At 32.8% G+C, this 22,031-nt stretch overlaps 1 protein-coding gene across 1 annotated transcript; it reads right to left on the bottom strand.

The window, feature by feature from the left end:
* Positions 1-734: 734 nt before the first annotated feature.
* On the bottom strand, positions 735-7,438 carry LOC134726287 (transmembrane protein 26-like). Its single transcript, XM_063590686.1, has 3 exons — positions 7,227-7,438; positions 4,131-4,248; positions 735-1,570 (listed from the first exon to the last, which is right to left on the bottom strand). Exons 1-3 carry the CDS (start codon positions 7,436-7,438, stop codon positions 782-784), a joined length of 1,119 nt encoding a protein of 372 aa, XP_063446756.1. The 3' UTR covers positions 735-781.
* Between the last annotated feature and the right edge of the window lie 14,593 nt (positions 7,439-22,031).

The raw sequence follows: 22,031 nt of genomic DNA, 5'->3' as shown, positions 1-22,031 counted from the left end.
TGTTGTAAATAAACTCATCATAGATACCAGGACTAAATTTTGTATATACGCCAGACGCGCGTTTCGTCTACAAAAGACTCATCAGTGACGCTCGAATCCAAAAAAGTTTAAAGGGCTAAACAAAGTACGAAGTTGAAGAGAATTGGGGACCAAAATTCCTAAAAGTTTTGCCAGATTTTCTGACGAGGAAAAATAACACTTAGCCACAGAAAGATGATTTTTTTTTGTTCATTCTAGGTGGCCGGTTTGTCTAGAGCGATGGGTACAGTACATGTGATGTACAATATCCCAAACGCATGAATTCGAATCACGGCGAGGGAGGAACAAGCATTTGCTTCAGAAATTCTACAGATTTGACATTGATGTGATGATTTTTAGAGTAATTATGAATATAATATGATTATTCAACCCTGTATCCCTTTCACTGGTGATCCAATGGATGGATATGTCGTAGAGTAGCTACTTAAAATTGAGAATGGAAATGGGGAATGTGTCAAAGAGCTACCAACCCGACCATAAAACAGACAACAGCAGAAGGTCACCAACAGGTCTGCAATGTTGTTTAGACGTAAATGTATACAACTGTATATATGTATTTAGCCTCCTATAGATACATTTCTGGGAATATGATTGGTTAAATGCACCCACGTAGAGACCGTGTATTATTGGGTTAGTAGGCAATGATATGTCACACGACCTACATGTGTAACCCAATCATATTACTAAAGAGTAAATACAGATAGAAATCTTTGTTTATTTTTCTGTGTATATTGTCCCTAACCTAAATTTGCAAAATTTCAATGGACGGCGTTTCTTCTTTTGTTTCTTCCGCACATGATCTTTGTTCTGTTAATAGTGTACTAGAAACAGTTGAATTGATTGTATGTAGACTATAAGACCTCGTGCTTATTCCTGCTGAACCTGATCTCAACTGTTCATCTACATTAACAAGGTCCAAACCATTTCCTATGCGTGAAGTTTGGCGCGTATCATGTGACCATCTTACTTTAGTACTCGGAACGACGGGCCAATGAATTTCAAACTCTTCACAAAATACACTTAAAATTCTATAAAACAGCATTAAAAGCAGTAAAACATTTTTGGTGATGAAAAATAATGTACTGTACGAAGTTATATTATGCGTCGCTATGGTATATGCCCGCATTATCAGGAATGGTAACTCTTCCATAAAGACAGAAATTGTGCAACACCAGACATCTGTTCCAAGCAATACTTTTTGAAGTTGAGTTATTTGTCTTGAAGAACTATTTCCGCTTGGACTTTCAGTTTCTGTAAGCACAAATGTAAACTGGACTACGCTTACACTCCAAGTTGACAAAATTGCATAGACCAAATTTGTATCCGCGCGGACTTTTGTCTCATTTATGAGAGTAAAAAAGTCCGTTACGTCACATGCCTTTCCTATTAACAGCAGCAATAGACTGGACAATTTGTCACGTGATAAGGAACCCTTTGGTAGTAACCATCTTCCGAATATAATACAAAGTAGAAATGTTTGTTCCAAACCAAAAATCCAAGTTTCATCGTTAAGATATATAGGTATGACAGACTGAAATATAACAAAAAGATAATTCAAAGATACGGCTATACATAGATATAGGAAGATGTGGTGTGAGTGCCAATGATACAACTCTCTATCCAAATAACAATTAAAAAAAAGTAAAACATTATTGGTCATTGTACGGCCTTCAACACGGAGCCTTGGCTCACACCGAACCACAAGCTATAGATTATTTTGATAATTATGATGTCGTTTTTCGAATTCTGTAGGATATGTTCAGTTTAAAACTCTGATCTTGAAGAACGTTAAGTTATTGATTAATAAGTGGACTAGCATAGTAACTGCTAGTACTCTTACATCGGTGATTTGTCCCTTTTATTTTTATGAAGGTCGTTTTTGTGCTTTTTACTGATCTCTTAAGTTACGCCAGTTTGTTCTTATATTTTCAGTGACTCGGTTACACCACTGTCCAAGGTAATGGAGGGTTTTCGCTCTATTACACACATGCATTCTTTATGTATCTTTATAGCCACGGCATTTGCACTCAGGTGAATATTTGTCTCATTAAGAATCATACCACATCTACTTGTGTTTACATAATAAACATAGCACGTTGAACTGCAGATCAAGTTAAAAATGGTATGTTTTTGGCACAAGACAGCAACAAATGATAAAAAACTATCGGGTAAACTTTATAAGTTACTTTGGTACATGCATGAGCATGAAGGTTGTAATTTGAAGTTGTTTAACTATGTAAAATCTGTTTTTAATGACTGTGGCTTTTGTGAACTATATAATTTTCCGGAGCAAGTTGATTATAATTATATTAAAATTAATGTAAGGCAGCGTCTCCATGCATATGACCAGTTTATTCAAAAATGGTTCTCAGATATAAACAATTCATCAAGGGGGGATTTTATCTACACTTTAAAGAAGAGTTGTGCTTGGAACCATATCTGTTAAAATTAAGGCGGGGTCATAGAGTAAACATATGTAAATTAAGGGTATGTAAAGCTGGTCTTGGAGATGTATACCACTATATATGTAAATGTACCAACTGTGAAGTTAAGGATTTAAGGGGGAAGTTCATAGCTCCATATTATTTAAAATATCCAAATGAAAAAAAAGTACTTGTCATGCTTAAATATAGTAATAGTAATGTGCTGTCTAATCTGTCATTTTTTATTCAAAAGGTAGAAAAGATGCTTGTCTAATTTAAAACTAATAAACACAAACTTATTTCAGAAGATGTATAATTTAAAAATGTATTCTGTTTGTATTATGAACTATATTGCATTAAATATTGTGTATATACATATGCTCCTGTTCCGCAGTCTTCTGCGGCTGAGTTTTCTCTAATAAACTATGAAACTATAATAAATATAGAGTAGAAGTTCGGAAATTAATGCTATAAGGAAAACAAATGTAAGTAGGATGCAGCATATCTGCAATTTATATCCCATCATTTTTATTTACATAAACCTTGCCGGATCGTCCTGCACGTGTATGAAATATTTGCCAATGATTATTTAACGAACACAAATTAATCGATGTTAGAACGCTCGAAGATGATAACATGCATGTGTTTAATCGGTTCTGTTTGTATAATCTAAACAGTTAAAATGTAATTTATGTAAGTCAAGTTGTTTTTTATTATGTTATATAATTGCAATTGCATTGGGTTTTGAATAAGTTTTATTGCTTGATCACGCAAATACGCAGCTTATCTGGAACTCTGTTAAAATATGTTGAAGTTCGTGAATTCGTTTTGTGTATCAAAAAAGGAAGAATAAAAATTTCAAGTTTTTTTTACACTTTTTTTTTCATTTTCATTTTTTTTTATTTTCGAGATATGAACAATTGTATTCCCCGAATTGCAGCGATTGTACGCTTCACTGTTTTTTAGTTGCTCTTATATAACCGAGTATTAGAATGTCTTACCACAGAGTAGAAAACATGTCGAAAATATAGTTTCTTTAGTCGAAAAATAAAGCCGTTGTACGAAATACATGTAGGTCTAAATGTTGACACGTTCATCAGGATTTCTACATTTGAAAATAAAAAAAAACCACTCGTATTTTGTGTTAACTTAACAAAATCCCATTGTATGCAATTTAACGATAACACTATATAAATGGTCGTCAAAAAAGAAATTTGAATTTTTACCTTTATCAGGAACGTTTAAATTTATGGATGTGTAAATACCAAGAAACGTTCAGACCTAAACGGACCTAAATAGAACAGCCAAACTTATCGACTTCGCCAGGGGAGTTAGAACCGTAGTTTCGTAGCTTATAAACTTGGAATTGTGGGATAAAAACTAACCCGTAACCTGTATTGACTCTCAGTGACAGAGAGTACTCCTAAATCTGTACTAAGCATCATTTTAGTACACTGTGGTACGTTGATGAATAAATACCCTACTGCGTGCGGTCAGTTTTTATTGTAAGTTATTTTGTCTGCTTTGTATGGATTTGATGAGTTTAACCCTTCTCAGTGTCTTTTTTTTATAGTTTGTTCTTAAAGAAATATATTGTATTGTTACACCACTGTCCAATTTTCGGGCAGGGTTTTGCAAAACAAATACTCGAAAAAACTGATTACTTACATTTGATGTGCTTATAGATGTTGTATTAGTCGTACTTGGGTTAGTATTACGGAACAGTTCTAGCTGCCATATGGACGGTACATTGACCAACGAATAGGTTAAAATGCAGGACGAAAACCTTGGATATGTAAATAGATAAATAGAACAAATTAAACAAAATAGAAAATAATGAATCGCATTGCACATTCAGTAAATATGCTAGTATATACTTTCTAACTGTTGTTACAAAAGAGGATGTGTTTTTGTATTGCATTTATCATGCATATTGATTGCTGTGTTATCATACCTTTAAGTTATCTAACATAAAGGAGTAGTATGTTTCTAGGATAAATTTGGATTTTTTTCCGAATTTTTTTTATTAATGTTTGATAGGTACATGTATCAGCTTTTTTTCTTTTAGGTAAAAGTGGCCTTATATGGAGAATCAGTGTCTCGACAACTGATCCGACACCTCATTACTTTTACAAAACTGTTTATGTTCGTCACTAATAGTAAAATGGTCAATAACTCCCGTCAGTAGTTTTTAAAATAGTCCTGATGTGGCCCATGAGTGTCTAATGGCCCTAGTTGTGTAATGCAAACCAGAAATGTTCTCCTCTGAAAAACTGAGACAAATTTAACAAAACTTGGTCACAATCAATATTAGAGCATCTAGTTTAAAAAATATGTCCGATGATCACACAAGCCAAGCACTATGAACGACATGGCTTAAAAATAAAACATTTGGTTAAAATGAAGTTTTTGGTTGATATCTCTGAAACTAAAGCATTTAAAACTAATTTGACAATGGGTTAAAATGTTCATCAGGTTAATCTAGTATCTGTTCTAAAATTTGAAGAAATATCAGACAAGTCGTAATTGGGTTACTGCCCCTGAATAAGTAATATCATGGAAATGTTACAGTTCTTGGTTATTATCTTGAAAATTATCTAAATAGAGATAAACTTGGCAAAACTCACCATAAGGGTATCAAGATTAAAAAAATGTGTCCAATGTCCGAGACCTACCTGGCTTGAACATAAGGGGAAGATGAAGTTTTTGACTAATATCTCTAAAACTATACAAAAAGCATAATTCTATGCATCAATTGGAAAGAGAAATATCAGGTGAGCGACACAGGCTCTTTGGCGCCTCTAGGTTTTAATTGTCTACTTTAATTAGGGGAATTCCAGCATTAATCTTGGCATTATCAACGTTAATCTTGAATTTTCCAACTTAAATCTTGTAATTATCAACTTTAATCGTGAAATAATCAACCCTAAACTTGGAAATTCCAACTTCCGTCTGCTTACCATCGTTAGTCAGCCATAATGTTTTGAATTTCATTAACCTAGTGACTTTTTGAACTAACTTAGTTTCGTAAAATGTGTCTGACGGGACTCTCGCCATTGCCAATCAGTGCAATAATAGTATTTACTTTAAGTTTTTGTTGTTGATTGCTATTATCCCTGATATACATTAAATGTACATGATTGGTTCAAATACCACAATTTGCCATTTATATACAATTGCAATAACTTATTAATATATTAAGATTATGTGAAACATACCTATAATCAATATAAAATTATGTAAGAACAATGCATACATGTATCAATATAGAATGTAATGATGATAAACATATAAAAAAAATATTGTCATATACTGTAATTGTACTTATTTTCGCGGTGTTTTTATTTTCACGAATTTCGCGGTTGGTTTGTTATCGCGAAAATAAATACACGCGAATCAATATCGAACCTTTCAACTGAAAGCCAATAATTATAAAATCGCGAAAATAAATACCCGCAAACGTGTTTGAAATACACAATTCGCGAAAATAAGTTCCCGCGAAAAAAAGTACAATTATATAAAATCAAGCAGAATTATGATTCTTGTATTTGCCATATCCACATGCAGACATAAGAACATGTAAAATGAAACAACTCTTCATCCAGGTAACAAATTGTCAAAAAAACAAAAAATATTATAGTTTAAAGTACGGTGTTCAACACGGACCCTTAGCTCACACCAATTAACAAGCTATAAAGGGCCTTAAAAATGACGAGTTTAAAACCATTCTAACGGGAAAACAAACGGTCTAATCTATATATAAAAAACGAAAAAAACTTATGAACCACGTCAACAAACGACAACCACTGAACATCAGATTCCTGACTAAGAAAAGTGAAAACAAATGCAGCGGGTTTCAACGGTTTAATCGGTACCAACCTTCATTCTTATCTGAAACAATCGTGTAACATCACAACATAGAAAGACACCCCATACAATATCAATTGAAATGGCTTAAGGCAATCAAAAGACATATTAACATAAGTAAACATAGTTACAATGAACGAATACATTTGATCTATGGTACAACGTAAATACAAACTCAATAAAACAAGGGATAAAATATAGAATGTAATGATGATAAACATATAAAAAAAATATTGTCATATACTGTAATAGTACTTATTTTCGCGATGTTTTTATTTTCACGAATTTCGCGGTTGGTTTGTTATCGCGAAAATAAATACACGCGAATCAATATCGAACCTTTCAACTGAAAGCCAATAATTATAAAATCGCGAAAATAAATACCCGCGAACGTTTTTGAAATACACAATTCGCGAAAATAAGTTCCCGCGAAAAAAAGTACAATTATATAAAATCAAGCAGAATTATGATTCTTGTATTTGCCATATCCACATGCAGACATAAGAACATGTAAAATGAAACAACTCTCCATCCAGGTAACAATTTGTCAAAAAAACAAAAAATATAATAGTTTAAAGTACGGTGTTCAACACGGACCCTTAGCTCACACCAATTAACAAGCTATAAAGGGCCTAAAAATGACGAGTTTAAAACCGTTCTAACGGGGAAACAAACTGTCTAATCTATATATAAAAAACGAAAAACACTTATGAACCACGTCAACAAACGACAACCACTGAACATCAGATTCCTGACTAAGAAAAGTGAAAACAAATGCAGTAGACGTATACCGCATGTAAAATTTGCCTTTCATACATTTGAAATTCATTGATAAATAGTCAACAAGAGTCAAGAACCTTTTTAAATGTGCATGATAGGTGATGGTTTTTTTCTTACCATTTAAATTCAACGCCTTTTCTTTTAATTATTATCACTAATCCTTCCAAGACTATTATTCCGACAAAGACGGAATATATCCAAAATAAATCACTGTCTCGCACAATAACGACCCGCCATAAAATTATTACGCTATGTAGCAAATATATACATCTAACAATTAAAGCTTGGAATATATGCGCTTTTAAACGCACATCCGTATCAGAATTCATTTCATTTGGAAATGGTAAATATATTATTTTTCTGTAAATATTAACGCTATGTCACGTGAATTCAATAATTTGCAAATAACGATTTTTCTAAATAAATAATAATTCATTAATCAATTAGTTAATAAGAGTTTTATAAATAATATAATAGTTTATTAGTGATTATTACGGCTTTCTATACTTAATAATTGTTAATAATTTATTGAATTAAATAGTTGTTTCATCAACTGAATAATCTCTTCAGGCCTCCATATTAGTTACATGTAGTAAGTTTAGAAATCACTGAGCAAAAAGTATATGATCTTCGAAATAAACAAGATATCGAAACGTATAACCGTGTTATCATACAGAACGCACAATCGCATATAAAGCGACTGTTTGGGACAAATACAAGTACAATATTTAAGGAATTACCATCCGGACAGTCGTTATCGTATTTCAGGAAGCTGGCGCCTTCTAAATAAAATCGGAATATAGACCAAGATCGTACAAGAATTGACACTGAAATGCGAGGAGAAACGACGGACTGGTTTATATATATATATATATATATATATATATACCGTTGTGCAAATCTTTAGACTGATATAATTTTTTCCTTGTCTGCATAGTATCGCCTATTCTAGACGATCCGGTACATTATAAGTTATCTACGTTCATATCCGTAGATATGGATATTTTAACACCCTGAAGTACCCCAGTACACCACGAGGCGTACGGATATGAACGTAGATAACGAATTTATCCCCGGTCTAAGTCCGAATAGGGCGAGTTTTATGGAAACTCGGGTACAAAGTGTAACGCGAAAATAACGTTTTTTTCATTCTCTAAAAAAGTTTAATTGAAATTTGGAACTTTTACATATTTTTTACGGGGTGTAGGGTACTACCTTTGGTAGAACCCTACAGGTAGTCAAATATAAGGCGTTTTTAATACGGAGACAGAGAAACTGGATTGAGTCAAATTTGGCGCCCAATGTTGTGAGCGTTACGTCATAGATGGTGTGACGTCAACGTGGGTAATTTGCATAGCTAGGTCAGTAGTCCCATTCCTTGAACAAATGTGAAAATGTGGCATTCAAGTGATGCATTTAATGAAATGAGTGTAAATGATCGGCATTATAGGACAAAATCGTTAATGAATTAAATATTTAATTACAAACATCATGGATAATCTACAGAATTCAATATTTCACAAGGAGCGATCATGGAAGTAAGGAAAACTTGCGTGAAGTTCCCCGGGATAATGGTTAGCAACGTCCGGGGATATGGGTTAGTATATAGTTATCAAAGGTACCAGGATTATAATTTAGTACGCCAGACGCGCGTTTCGTCTACATAAGACTCATCAGTGACGCTCATATCGAAATAGTTATAAACCAAACAAATACAAATTTGAAGAGCATTGAGGATTCAAAATTCCAAAAAGTTGTGCCAAATACGGCTAAGGTAATCTATGCCTGGGATAAGAAATCCTTAGTTTTTCGAAAAATTCAAAGTTTTGTAAACAGGAAATTTATAAAAATGACCACATAATTGATATTCATGTCAACACCGAAGTGCTGACTACTGGGCTGGTGATACCCTCGGGGACGAAACGTCCACCAGCAGAGGCATCGACCCAGTGGTGTAAATAGTTATCAAAGGTACCAGGATTATAATTTAGTACGCCAGACGCGCGTTTCGTCTACATAAGACTCATGAGTGACGCTCATATCGAAATAGTTATAAACCAAACAAATACAAAGTTGAAGAGCATTGAGGATTCAAAATTCCAAAAAGTTGTGCCAAATACGGCTAAGGTAATCTATGCCTGGGATAAGAAATCCTTAGTTTTTCGAAAAATTCAAAGTTTTGTAAACAGGAAATTTATAAAAATGACCACATAATTGATATTCATGTCAACACCGAAGTGCTGACTACTGGGCTGGTGATACCCTCGGGGACGAAACGTCCACCAGCAGAGGCATCGACCCAGTGGTGTTAATAGTTATCAAAGGTACCAGGATTATAATTTAGTACGCCATACGCGCGTTTCGTCTACATAAGACTCATCAGTGACGCTCATATCGAAATAGTTATAAACCAAACAAATACAAAGTTGAAGAGCATTAGCAACACCCAGGGGCTATGGGTTTTGTAACGACGTGCGTTAACCAATCAAAATCCTAGATAAATACTAAGCCGGGGATAAAGTAAATTTGCTGGTTGGTTCTTTTTATAGACTTTTATATATATTTATATATAAACGAGTTTAAATTGAAAACTATACGTTCAAACCTATGATTTCGTTGGATAAAAACCGCAATTTTTATACGTGTGCATGTAAAACAAATTTCGTTGTAGAAGGGTCTAAAAACAGCACAAACAACATTTTCCAAAAGACCAAAAAAGTGAAAAAGTATATTAAAACAAAACGCATTTGACTAACAGGTCGAACAACTGATGTTCTTTAACCCTGCTTACTGCAATTGGCGATTGCCAAATAAAATTGATCACAAGATGTAACAAAATGGATCTTAATACAAATTTAATACTAAACAGAAAAAAATTAACTTGTGGCCACGATGTTATGACACAAACATACGGTGTCAATATTTTTAGTACACCAGATCCGGATTTCGACAATAAATGTCTCTTCAGTGATGTTAGGGATCGAAACAGTATTTGGAAGGCCAAATAAAAAGTACCCTCATTTCTTGAACCCTGCTGACTGCCATTGGCGATTGACAAATACAATTTATCACAAGATGTAACAAAATGGATCTTAATTCAAATTTAATACTAAACAGAAAAAAATTTAACTTGTGGCCACGATGTTATGCCACAAACATACGGTGTCAATATTTTGAGTACACCAGATCCGGATTTCGACAATAAATGTCTCTTCAGTGATGTTAGGGATCGAAACAGTATTTGGAAGGCCAAATAAAAAGTACCCTCATTTTGAGAAAAAGTACCCTCATTATTAGATAAGACTCTTGAATTTTAAGAGTCAATATAGGATGAACGGATCATACAAACCGGAGGGAAAATATGATACAAGCCCAAACGAAAAAATATAAACGAGTCTAAATTGAAAACTACGTTCAAACCTATAATTGCGTTGGATAAAAACCGCATTTTTTATACGTGTGCATGTAAAACAAATTTCGTTGTAGAAGGGTCTAAAAACAGCACAAACAACTTTTTCCAAAAGACCAAAAGAGTGAAAAAGTATATTAAAACAAAACGCATTTGACTAAAAGGTCGAACAACTGATGTTCTTTAACCCTGCTGACTGCCATTAGCGATTGCCAAATAAAATTGATCACAAGATGTAACAAAATGGATCTTAATACAAATTTAATACTAAACAGAAAAAAATTAACTTGTGGCCACGATGTTATGCCACAAACATGCGGTGTCAATATTTTTAGTACACCAGATCCGGATTTCGACAATAAATGTCTCTTCAGTGATGTTAGGGATCGAAACAGTATTTGGAAGGCCAAATAAAAAGTACCCTCAGTTCTTGAACCCTGCTGACTGCCATTGGCGATTGCCAAATAAAATTGATCACAAGATGTAACAAAATGGATCTTAATACAAATTTAATACTAAACAGAAAAAAAATAACTTGTGCCCACGATGTTATGCCACAAACATACGGTGTCAATACTTTTAGTACACCAGATCCGGATTTCGACAATAAATGTCTCTTCAGTGATGTTAGGGATCGAAACAGTATTTGGAAGGCCAAATAAAAAGTACCCTCATTTTGAGAAAAAGTACCCTCATTTTGAGAAAAAGTACCCTCATTTTGAGAAAAAGTACCCTCATTATTAGATAAGACTCTTGAATTTTAAGAGTCAATATAGGATGAACGGATCATACAAACCGGAGGGAAAATATGATACAAGCCCAAACGAAAAAATATAAACGAGTCTAAATTGAAAACTACGTTCAAACCTATGATTGCGTTGGATAAAAACCGCAGTTTTTATACGTGTGCATGTAAAACAAATTTTGTTGCAGAAAGGTCTAAAAACAGCACAAACAACATTTTCCAAAAGACCAAAAAAGTGAAAAAGTATGTTAAAACAAAACGCATTTGACTAAAAGGTCGAACAACTGATGTTCTTTAACCCTGCTGACTGCCATTGGCGATTGCCAAATGAAATTGATCACAAGATGTAACAAAATGGATCTTAATACAAATTTAATACTAAACAGAAAAAAAATATCTTGTGCCCACGATGTTATGCCACAAACATACGGTGTCAATATATTTAGTACACCAGATCCGGATTTCGACAATTAATGTCTCTTCAGTGATGTTAGGGATCGAAACAGTATTTGGAAGGCCAAATAAAAAGTACCTTCATTTTGAGAAAAAGTACCCTCATTATTAGATAAGACTCTTGAATTTTAAGAGTCAATATAGGATGAACGGATCATACAAACCGGAGGGAAAATATGATACAAGCCCAAACGAAAAAATATAAACGAGTCTAAATTGAAAACTACGTTCAAACCTATGATTGCGTTGGATAAAAACCGCAATTTTTATACGTGTGCATGTAAAACAAATTTCGTTGCAGAAGGGTCTAAAAATAGCACAAACAACATTTTCCAAAAGACAAAAAAAATGAAAAAGTATATTAAAACAAAACGCATTTGACTAAAAGGTCGAACAACTAATGTTCTTTAACCCTGCTGACTGCCATTGGCGATTGCCAAATAAAATTGATCGCAAGATGTAACAAATTGGATCTTTATACAAATTTAATACTAAACAGAAAAAAATTAACTTGTGGCCACGATGTTATGCCACAAACATACGGTGATATATATATATACGAGTCTAAATTGAAAACTACGTTCAAACCTATGACTGCGTTGGATAAAAACCGCAATTTTTATACGTGTGCATGTCAAACAAATTTCGTTGTAGAAGGGTCTAAAAACAGCACAAACAACATTTTCCAAAAGACCAAAAGAGTGAAAAAGTATATTTAAACAAAACGCATTTGACTAACAGGTCGAACAACTGATGTTCTTTAACCCTGCTGACTGCCATATCTATATACAGACCTTCTAACATTCAAACTGACCACACGCACGATACACGCACACACGATGCACACACGATGAGCGTTACACGGAGGATTCACGCAAAATGATTGGTGAACGCACGATACACTTAAGATGCACGATGAATGATAAACACACGATACACGCACGTTGGATGATTCTTGACGAATGAACAACTAGCGCTTTTTACACATTTCTCAAAGCTATTTTATTTAGAATAGTATTCAAAATTAATATGCATTTAAATTAAAGGCAATACTTGTAGCTGTTTTGCCGATACCACCATAATAGATAATATGCCATTTTGCCAGCTCATTTTCAAATAACTTAATTAAAGTCGGCTATTTTATAGGCACCGGAAATATTTGTGAACTTGGACAGAAGCTCCTAACAATCAAAATAAAGTGTCTTGATTTTGTTTAGTCTGAGAGTTCAAGTTTACGACAAACGAAGGCGAGACATTGTGTTCCGCGAAACCCTTACTAATTTTATTTCATACAATTAAAAATCTAAATTTTGTTTTTATGCAGACAATGTCCTTATTAGTAATCTGAAAAATAAACCTACAGACAGTGACTGGTTCTAGAAATTATTTCAACTACATGTTTGATATAATTGATTGCAACAAATAAATGATTTGTGTATTTTTATTTTTATGTTAAATATTTTTTCACTTTGACGGATAAATTTTATAAACGATTATATATGTATATATCTAAAACAAATATTGTCAGCTGTTTTCGTATTCACTAAAGAGAAATTATTTGATTCTTTTATGTTAACATGCACTGCAAATTTTTGTAGTTCTCTACATATATACTAATCAACAGGACATATTAGGTTAATTTCACCAATAAATGAGTAGTTGAACAATATTTAGAACGTGTCGGCTTTTCTTTGATTTTATGTAAGTTACAATGTTCCTTAAATTATCCATTGTTATCAAATTCTTAACATTTGTAATATCAAATACTTCATAATATACTTCTGAAACGACTTTTCGTCCTGAATATGTATGACATTTTTGCCATTGGACGTTTTTAACAACCACCGAATAATCAATTAATCAAATTTTGCTCTCAGTACAAATGAATTAAACAATATAAGACACAATTGGTGTCTGTTGTTTGTTTGTACAGTAAACATACTAAATTTGTTTATATTCCTTATACAATTTCAAGTATGTCAGAAAATTCATTCATATTTTCAAACATCCTGACACTTCAAATTTCTAGGAGGTGAGATTCTCGGGGTTATACCTAAAACTCTTTGGGAAAATGCATTTTTAATTCCTATTTGAAACTAAACAGTTATAGATATCCCAATTTTTTTTTTAAATGCATGTCTAATTTGATAAGGAGATTTGAAAAATCGATCTCGATGGTAGTTGAAATTATTCAGTGCAATGATTCTGTGTCCGTCGTTGTCTTTCACTGTTTGCTGTTTGTATTCAGTTGTTTATGGCAGTCAGGCCTCGCGATCGGTGTCCAAATTTAAGCCCCCACTTAGGTAAATTAATGATCATTTATAGGGAAGGGGCTATGTTTCTCAATGCAAACATTATTTTCCTTCCTGAAAAAAAACCCAGCTAAACAATTTTCTATGTTTTTTCATTTAATCATAAATCGATGAATATTAAATGTTTTTTAAACAATTTAAAAACATATTTTTATGGTAAATATATATCTAAATGCCAGGGTAATTTTCTTATCCAAATAATTGTTTTTCTTCATTTTTTAAGGTAATAGTGTTATCAGTTATGTAATTTGACACGTGTCTTTTATAGTTCAGTAACTTTCGGAAAAAATAATGAAAACCGGCACAGGCATTGTTCAATTATCATTTGTGATCTCTTATTGATTAAATTTGAATATATGCTTTAAATATCAATTATTAATCTCTATCTAGATAAGAAATTTGTTTGCAAGTAAAGCACCCTTTTTAGTTCTTAGTGGCATATTATAAGTCATTAGTGCACTTAGGGGTCCTTAGTCGTGTTTGGACACACCATTTTCTGCTCTATGGTCGGATTGTTGTCTCTTTGACACATTCTCCATTTCAATCCTCCATTTTATTCAATAATTTGTGATTCTCTTTATCTCTCTGTTTGATGTTTCTACAGACAAAAACTATTCGCAGAATAAATCTAAAAAAGCAGACACTTTCTTCTAAAGACTTTTAGCATTTAAGTGCCAGTCTTTGTAAGAATCAGGCAATTTAGGTAAAAATTAAAACATGATTAGAAAAAACCCACCGAGCTAATCATGCTATTTGATACTAACCATCATCCTGAGTTAAAAAGTATTAGTCTTTCGTTTGTGTATGTCTGGTAATATCAAATAACTAGGTTAGAAAATTGGGTAGAATGATAGCAAATTACAGAGTTATCTCCCCTTATTCATTAATTTCAAGTGCATTTCAACCAAATTGTATTTTCTATTACCATTACAGAAAATGGAAATGAATGTTATTTTTGTGCATAACTACATATTATAAACTGAAATCAATGTCAAATTTGGTGGTTTTTTCTGGTCATGTTTACACCACTGCCTGATTCTTAGGCAGACTGGCACTTAAACCTTATTGCATGACATTGAATTAGTATTTTATTATCTGTCTTATCACATATTATATGACCTTAATAATATTTTTGACAGAAATTTACTTAATAAATAATTGAAAAATTCGTTCTTTTTATCGACACATTTAAAATTGCTGCCGTAAATGTTATTTTGCGCGACGTCAAACTGTGAAATATCGGGAAAAGATGCATATGTCCCTTCTTTTAAGAAATAACATTTGGCTTGATACCGTATTGAGATTTTGTTCCATCTATTATGAAGAATTTTTTTTTAACCAGATAAATATACAAAAATACCATTTTTTCTTCAATCAATTTCTTTTAACAAAAATCAATTATCAACAAAGAATTGTTACAAAAATGAAGTAAGAACCCAATTTTGTAACAAATATATTCCTTATCTCTAATACCGAAATCTGCATATCTATATATTTTGAAACAGAGAATTCAAACACTGTTGACGAAAATATACATATTCGTGTTAATTCGCCTCAGTTTAATTTGTTAATTCAAGACATTTAACATTTCAATCCGCAATCCACATTTACCTGTTTACCCGACAATCTTGTATATTGTATTTCTCAATGGAATGGCATTACGTGCATGTCACCATTAGAAACTAAGATAAAAATGATATTTAAAAACTTAAATATTTGAAAATATCTTAGTAGCATATGAATTTGCCAAATAAGCGAAGAATTATAATCTAGCCTAGTTGAACCAAAGATTTGGATAGTTTCTTTTCAATAAAATATTGTTGGTGTTATTGGCGACTATAGCAGTAACATTGCCGTTATTAAATAAAAATATAAATTTTTCGCTATTATATATCTGATATTTATAGGTTGAAATGTTCATTAAAATGTATAATATCTGTCTTAAAACTACATAAAATGGGCATTTAAGAATGACATGAAGTTCATCTTCAATAGTAGAGCTACTACATGTGTATGAACTTCAAGATTTAAATTAATTTTTTTTAAAACCGTTTTTTTACTAAAGTGAATATTGATCAATATTTTCGAAGGGTTTAATATTTCTCAGTAGTGTCTTGCCATGGCTTTGTTTGAACTCGTTTGTTTGCTTTTTGGTCTTGAATGTTTGTCTCTAATATTTTATTCACTCTGCATTTGCGTTCAGATATTGCAGATCAAATTTATTCGTTCATTGTGTATTTATTTACGTTTTTTTGATTGAGTTAAGTCTGCTAATTGATATTTTATCGTGTGTTTTTCTATGTTGTGATGTTATGCTATTGTTTATAGGTTTGTATCCATTACAACGCTTAATCCCGCTGCAAATGTTTGCACCTGTCCTACGTCAGGAATCTGATGTACAGTAGTTTTCGTTTGTTTATGTAATATATACGTGTTACTCGTTTCTCGTTTTTTTTTATATAGATTAGACCGTTGGTTTTCCCGTTTGAATGGTTTTACACTAGTAATTTTTGAGCCCTTTATAGCTTGTTGTTCGGTGTGAGCCAAGGCTCCGTGTTGAAGGCCGTACATTGACCTATAATGGTTTACTTTTTTTTTGATTGTTGTTTGGATGGAGAGTTGTCTCATTGGCACTCACTCCACATCTTCCTATATCTATCTACAACACATGTCATCTCGTGGACTTCTTTTCTTTCATACTTTACAGTTTCTACTTTTTTAGTGGAGCTACCCCACATTTGAATTTTGCAAAAGCACTTTTGTTTTTAATTGACAGAATATTTTTAACAAATAACAGTTGGCCAACAGTATATTTTTAAGTCCATTTCGCTCAGTTGAATAGAAATTCCAATTTTTACTCTTCTGTCATAGAAATGTCAATATCATGTTATTGTCTGTACGTACACCATGTAGCATTATATCAAAATGTGTCAGTCCGAGCCAAGATTCACTGAATAACCACGAAATATTTACAGATGATAAAATATGTACACAAAAAGTCATGAATCTGTATGAACGTAATGTACGATGAAGTTAACTAAGTGTTCACAAGAAAGTAAGTATGACTGTATTTTATTTTAAGTCAGAACATATATATATATACTTTAACCGTGAGAAAAAAATATAAGCTTTGGTGAGCTCTATAACCGACTATCATATATAAAAACCGCAATGTATGAAAGCTACACAATAAGAGATGAACGTTTGACAAATGCACGTTATTTGATATACACAATTCTAACATGACGTCCTTCAAACGCTTTGAGTACACACCCGTGGTAAAATATGAATATATTTCATGGGCTGTTCCCATTGTACCCCCACGTCATATGTTTTTTAATGAATGAGGAACCCGACGTCATAGAACAATGACGTCAGAATATAACATTTTACGGGGAAATTCACGCTTGTGAATCCGAAAATCATCACAACAAAGAAACGTAAACACACGATGCTAAAATGTGTTATAATATGCTCTTCAACTTTGTATTTGTTTGGCTTTTTAACTATTTTGATCTGAGCGTCACTGATGAGTCTTATGTAGACGAAACGCGCGTCTGGCGTATAAAATTATTATCCTGGTACTTTTGATAACTATTATAAGCCTTTTTTTTTTATACATGTTAGACATATAAGTAAATTATCATTTAAATTCACCCAAAACTATCTAAATACGTTATTTTAAATAGTTAAAACATGTCACTAATTCAGTTTGCTCCGTTCTTTTACGTCAATTTAATAGTGCGTTTATTTACGAGAACGGCAAATATTTGCCTCCACCTAGAGCGCTTTGATCCAAAAGAATTGCCGTATTTGTCCTATTAGAATCGAAATAATTCATGGAGGCTTGAATATATCTAACGCTCAGGGTAAAATATTTGTCATAAAGGGCCAACCCGTGGTAAAATCACGATATATTCAAGCCCCCATGAATTATTTCTTAATTATACACGATTGACGAACGCACGACACACGTGAAATTCAATGATTGAAGAGCGCACGATACACGATTAAGAATACACGATGCACGAACGTTACACGGAAAATACACAATGCGATGAATGATGAACGCACGATTGGTACACGCACGATGCACGCACGCAACACGCACGATACACGATGAACGCACGGAATAATGGTCAGTTTGAATTTTAGAAGGTCTCTCGTTGCATTGAAGACCCATTGGTGGCCTTCGGTTGTTGTCTGCTCTATGGTCGGGTTGTTGTCTCTTTGACACATTACCCATCTCCGTTCTCAAATTAATGTAGGTGACGCGTGTAGTAAAAAATAAACAGTTTCATAGTTTAACGATCATGGTCATTAAAAAGTATATAGCGGGTACACCTCCTTGTTTATTTCGATCTTGTACCATGCTCATTTTTGATCTGTATCTGTAGGAGAATGTTGTGGATATAAATACATGCTTTAATAAAACGGTAGAGAGAGCATCGTCGATGTATTGACGATGCATGAGAGTAGTTTCCGAACGGCTGTCCACGCTCGGTGTACGCACTACGCTTCTTCAATGAGGTTCTATTCGCATACTGTTTTTGCGAAAAATCAGTTAGAATATTGTTGTCACGATTTTATTCGTTGAAATCTCAAAACACTTCGTGTAGTTTTTTATCTGCATGTTTGTTCACAATATTGCCTGACTGATAATTGTTAAATCGGGCCCTTGACAGCAATTTGGTGTTCTTTTTGGACGAGCTTTTTTTTTATTGTCTGGTTCTATAGCACTACGACCACCTCGTACAGAACTAATAGCTTCTGGCTTGAGCGTCTTGTCTGTTTGTCTTGTAGTTTCAGTTCAGTGAGCGTGTTTGAGTCGCAGCCATAGTAGTCTCCTGTTATAAATCTTGCAAGTTGTTGCTGTATTCTTTCAAGCTTATTGATGTTTGTAGATGTGTACTGGTTCCATACGATTGACGATATGCTATATCCCATTATTGACCAAATTTTAAGGCCTCGATTAGTTTTCTGGTTCCTTTAGATTTTATTACAAAATAGTGCATATTCAACATTTGATATATAGTATACATTAACTAAGTGACTCATTTAAAATAATTTTCCATTTAGTTTGTTTTGCAAAGTACTTATATGTTATCATTAAACATTTTTATAGATATAGGAAGATGTGGTATGAGCGCTAATGAGACAATTCTCCATCCAAATAACAATTTATAAAAGTAACCCATTATAGGTCAAGATACGACCTTCAACACGGAGCCTTGGCTCACACCGAGCAACAAGCTATAAAGGGCCCCAAAATTACTTGTGTAAAACCATTCAAACGGGAAAACCAACAGTCTAATCTATATAAAAAGTGCAAAAAGAAACGAGAAACACGTATAAATTACATAAAAAAACGACAACTACTGTACATCAGATTCATGATTTATGTTTATTTCTCGGGAGCCAAATAAATAAAGACTATTCGTTCATTTGTTTCTTGTATTTAAACATATCATTAGATAATCACATTCTTTTCTGAAATTTTAATATTGAGATTATAATATTAATGAATGATGGTTGTCAAACCATTTCTGCTATTACACATTGAGTCCAAAATGTGCGGGGCCCAGGACAATATAAGTATTTTTCCAGCACCGTCTTATATTTCATGTTTTTAGTCTTGTTTTAACCCGGTTAAATATAAAGTAGATTTTTTTTGCCAAGTGGCAGTAATATATTTGCGAAGTTGATAAGAAAGCCCGTTCCATCAATATACCTTAATAAAGGAAGTGACACACATCATTACAGGTTTGGTGACCAGTACAGTAAACACACATGTTTATACGAGGTTACCTCAATATAAAACCGAGTCCCTGTTATACATGCCATATAAAACAAACAATGTATTAATCTATTTATTATCTTTTATATGTATGCGCTGTACATAATTGATTTAAACTTCTTTGGTATATATTCCATATGGCGGTGATCCTACTTGCAGGAGGCTTATACACAGAGGAAGAAGCCGAGCGCCATCTGTCGTCATAATAGTTTATCAAAGGTACCAGGATTATATTTTAGTACATAATGATCGTTAGCATAATGCAATGACATTTAACACTTCGACATTTCACACATCGACAATTCACGAATCGACAAGTCACATGTTACAAGTTACAAAACATCAATATACAAAAAGACAATTTACCAATAAAGAATTTTGAAGTCTACAAGTTACAAATTGACAATTAACAAATGAAGAATGTTGAATTTTGATACAAAAATACAAGTAGTCCAGTCAATCTAGCATAAATTTGACCCTTACCTGAAAGTAATTGCAACAGAAGATTTTTGAGTTTAAATCTTTAGCATTATACCCCAAATATACATAGAAAAAAGTCCCAAAAAATCTTACTTGAGGAAAACTAAAAAAATCACCATTTAAAATTCCTATGGAGATTTGCATTGAAAAGGGAAATAACTCTTGCAAAAAAGGCAGAAATATCAATAAAAATTGATATAAAATTATAACTTTACCGCTTCTATTCATCAGAATGTATTGATTCTTGGTTTTTTTAACGGTCTTTAGAGTATAACAAACACCTCTAAAGGTGTTTTCATATATTTTATCAAGCTATAATCTAGATTTCGTAATTTCTTAGTTGACCATTTATTGAATTTTTCAACATGTCAAGGTGAAGAATCTCAAATTTAATAAAAATAATTAAGCATGTATTCTTCTTTTTGTGGTTTAAAGTTTCTTAAGATAAGTAAGTTGCTGAAAAAATATAATATACAGATATAAACAATACCAAATTTTCACATTATTTTTTCAAAATGGTTAAAAAGCTTCAAATTTGCAATTTCTTGAATGAAAAATGTGCGAAAAAAATAAAACTACCCATAACACTTCGGTTTTGTACATTTCATGAGATGAAGATTTTGTAATTTAGTCAAAAACAAACTTATAACCCCATCAAAGTATCATACTATACATAAATTTCAAGAAAAACAACAAAAAACTGACCAACAAAGACTAATTTTTGCAAGAGTTATCTCCCTTCCCAATGTTAATTTCCATTGAAAATCTAAAATGCTGATTTTGAGTTTTCCTCAAGTTAGATTTTAAGGGACTTTTTTCTGTGTTTATAAATGGCATAATACTATAGATTAGAACTGAAACATTTTCTGTTGCAATTAGTTTGAGGTTAAATCTTAGTTTGACTGGACTAAAGTTACAAATTGACAATTTACGAATAAAGCATTATGAAATTGCACAGTTACAAGTAACAAACTTACAATTTATCGATTAAGAATGTTGAAACTACAAACTTAAGGTGCAAGTTAAAAATTGCCAATTTACGAATTAAGCATTATGAATTTCACAGTAACAAGTTACAAATTAACAATTTAGAAATTACACAGTTACAAGTAACGAATTGACAAGTTACGAATTAAGAATTTTGACCCCGTTGGCTTTCCATTCTATTAGACCTCGTGTTTATTCCTGTTGAACCTGATCTCAACTGTTCTTCTAAATTACCAAGGACGATGTCATTTCTTTCGCGTGAAGTTTGGCGCGTATCATGTGACCATCTTACTTTAGTAATCGGAACGACGGGCCAATGAATTTCAAACTCTTTAAAAAATACACTTAAAATTCTATAAAACAGCATTAAAAGCAGTAAAACATTTTTGGTGATAAAAAACAATGTACTGTACGAAGTTATATTATGCGTCTCTATGGTATATGCCCGCATTATCAGGAATGGTAACTCTTCCATAAAGATAGAAATTGTGCAACACCAGGCATCTGTTCCTAGCAATACTTTTTGAAGTTGAGTTATTCGTCTTGAAGAACTATTTCCGCTTGGACTTTCAGTTTCTGTAAGCACAAATGTAAACTGGACTACGCTTACACTCCAAGTTGACAAAATTGCATAGACCAACTTTGTATCCTCGCGGACTTTTGTCTCATTTATGAGAGTAAAAAAGTCCGTTACGTCACATGCCTTTCCTATTAACAGCAGCAATAGACTGGACAATTT

This window comes from Mytilus trossulus, chromosome 7 (genome assembly GCF_036588685.1).
Source record: "Mytilus trossulus isolate FHL-02 chromosome 7, PNRI_Mtr1.1.1.hap1, whole genome shotgun sequence".
NCBI lineage: Eukaryota > Metazoa > Mollusca > Bivalvia > Mytilida > Mytilidae > Mytilus > Mytilus trossulus.
The sequence above is the reverse complement of the archived record's forward strand: the minus strand, read 5'-3'. Positions and strand labels throughout refer to the sequence as shown.